This window comes from Alligator sinensis, unplaced genomic scaffold (genome assembly GCF_000455745.1).
Source record: "Alligator sinensis unplaced genomic scaffold, ASM45574v1 scaffold674_1, whole genome shotgun sequence".
Classification (NCBI taxonomy): domain Eukaryota; kingdom Metazoa; phylum Chordata; order Crocodylia; family Alligatoridae; genus Alligator; species Alligator sinensis.
In genome coordinates, this window is record NW_005842032.1 from 2,416,556 (window position 1) to 2,418,686 (window position 2,131).

General features: G+C 67.6%; 1 protein-coding gene across 1 annotated transcript in view; it reads right to left on the minus strand.

The window, feature by feature from the left end:
• EGR2 (early growth response 2) overlaps nt 1-2,033 on the minus strand; it is a 6,765-nt gene extending 4,732 nt beyond the window's left edge. Inside the window, exons 1-2 of the mRNA XM_006022368.3 lie at nt 680-2,033; nt 3-295 (exon numbers count right to left, since the gene is read on the minus strand). Of these exons, the coding sequence (XP_006022430.2) occupies nt 3-295; nt 680-1,151 (765 nt within the window). The 5' untranslated portion in view covers nt 1,152-2,033. The remainder of the gene's footprint in view (nt 1-2; nt 296-679) is intronic.
• Between the last annotated feature and the right edge of the window lie 98 nt (nt 2,034-2,131).

Below are 2,131 nucleotides of genomic sequence, written 5' to 3' on the forward strand. Positions count from 1 at the left end.
GCCCCTGGGGGCCGGCCGAGGGCGCCGCCGGGCGGCAGCGGGTTGGGCGAGGCTGATGAGGCGGCGGAGGACGAGGAGGACGAGGGCGCGCTGACCCCCTGCAGGATGCCCGCGCTCACGATGTTGATGATGCCCTCGGGGTAGCAGCCGGCGCCGGGGTACTGCGGGTCGATGGAGAACTTGCCCATGTAGGTGAAAGTCTGATTGCGGGAGGCAGAGACTGTCGGGGCGAAGCTGCTGGCGTAGGGCAGGTCCAGAGCCCGCTTCTCGCTCATGTCCACGTTGATCATGCCATCTGAGGGGAAGAGAAAGGTCCATCAGCACCCGCCACCCTCCGCTCGACCGGAGCCCCCGAGGGGCCGGGGCTGAGCCCTGCGGGGCCCGGCGCCACATGCCTCTCCGGCCTCGGGGCTCTGCGCTTGATCTGAGCGACGGCTTGATTCCTTACAGCGTTCCCAGGCAGAGGGGCCTCGGGGCGCCCGCGAGCCACCCGGGCACGGCAGAGCCGGCGGCTGCCTTCTGCCCCCGGGATTTCTCGGGGGCCCGCGCCGCCCCGAGCCAGCGACATCTCGTCTAGTTCTCGCCTAGTTTTCTGTTCGTTGCGCCTAAAGCAGCTCCCGAGCCCCGCGCGACAAGCCCGAGGCGGCACATGCGGAACGGGAAGGGGGCTGGTGCTTACCTCCCGGCGCCCCGCTCATCTGCTCGAACGGTCCTCCCAAGTCCGCATTGGGGAAGATCGTGACCGAGGTTGGCAGGGTGGCGGCCAGGTCATCCACAGGGTAAATGTTTTCGGAGAGCTGATGCACAAACCCGCTGAGAGTTACAGGGATTTTGTCTACAGTCTTGGCCGTCATCATTTGCTCAGGAGGCGCGCGCGGAGCAGCTCTCCCTGCCCGTGGTGCCAACGCTGCCGGAGTGAGGGCTGCCTTTTCCCTCCACTGGAAAAAAAAAAACAAAAACCCAAATTGGCTTGTTTCGGAGCGGCCGGTGCCGCCGCCGCGGGCACTGCCCTGTGCGGCCCCGGGACGCACTGTGGTGTTGTGGGCACAGCCGGGGGCCCGCGTCGCGCTCGTAATCAATTGCAGCCCACGGGAAGCGTGGCGGGAAGTATTTATGGGGCGGCCCTGAATGCCCGGGACGTCACTGCCCATATAAGGACTGAGGAACGGGGCCGGGCGGAATCACTGAGAGGCACGCGGGGCCCCTGTGCAGGCTGCGCGGGGCCGGCCCGGCACGGGCTGGACTGGGCTGAGCTGGGCGGCCCGGCGCCCGCATCGCTTTTATCAAGGGGCAACAAGCGCAGTCAACGGAACTCGGAAAAGCCCGTGGGAGGCGCCGCGGCGTGTTCCGGTTGTGGGCCCTGCCCGAATAAGGCGCGGATCCGGCGCGGCGCCCCGCCCCACGCCTTTTTAGGCCTCGTTCCGGAAAATCAAACTTCGGAAAGAGCCGAGCTGAGCCGCGCAGAGCCCGGCCGCCCCGACAGCTTCTTGGCAGCCGCGACCGCAACGCGGCTGAGCAGAAAATAGCCGCGTTCACGGAATCGCACTTCTGTTTTCTGAATTACGGGTGGAAAGAGGCCGCGTAGCCGCCACTTCTGTTGGAAAGTGTCTGATCTATATATACATATATTGTGTATGTGTGTGTACGTGTGTGTGCACACATGGAGCTGCAGCGAGGGGAATGAGCGAGGCTGGGTGGGCCCCCCTGGGCCGCAGCCCCGTGCCCGGGCCCTGTGTTGTCTGGGGCTGGCGCCTGGGAACGCAGATGTGGGCGCAGGCACCCCCGCACCCCGCCCCCTCCGCACGCCACGCGTGCCAGAAGCTGCGTTTCCCAGGCTCGGACGTTTCCGCGGTGACCCGCTGTTGCACTGGTGTCTGCACAACGGGACCGGCTGGCAGGAGCCGGGCGCGCCCCAGGGCTGCGCCCCTGGGCAGAGCCCAGAGCAGCAGGGAGCCGGGCCCCTTTCCGCTCGCGTGCTGGGCCGCAGGGATCTGTGACCGGCAGAAGACCCGTGCCCAGGCGGGCGGCGCGGCGCAGGCTCCTCGCGGGGCGTCACTGCGCTGGCATCTGCAACCCGGGTTCGTCCCGAAGTCTCTCCTGCCTCGGCTCCAGCGCCGCGCTGCGGAGACGG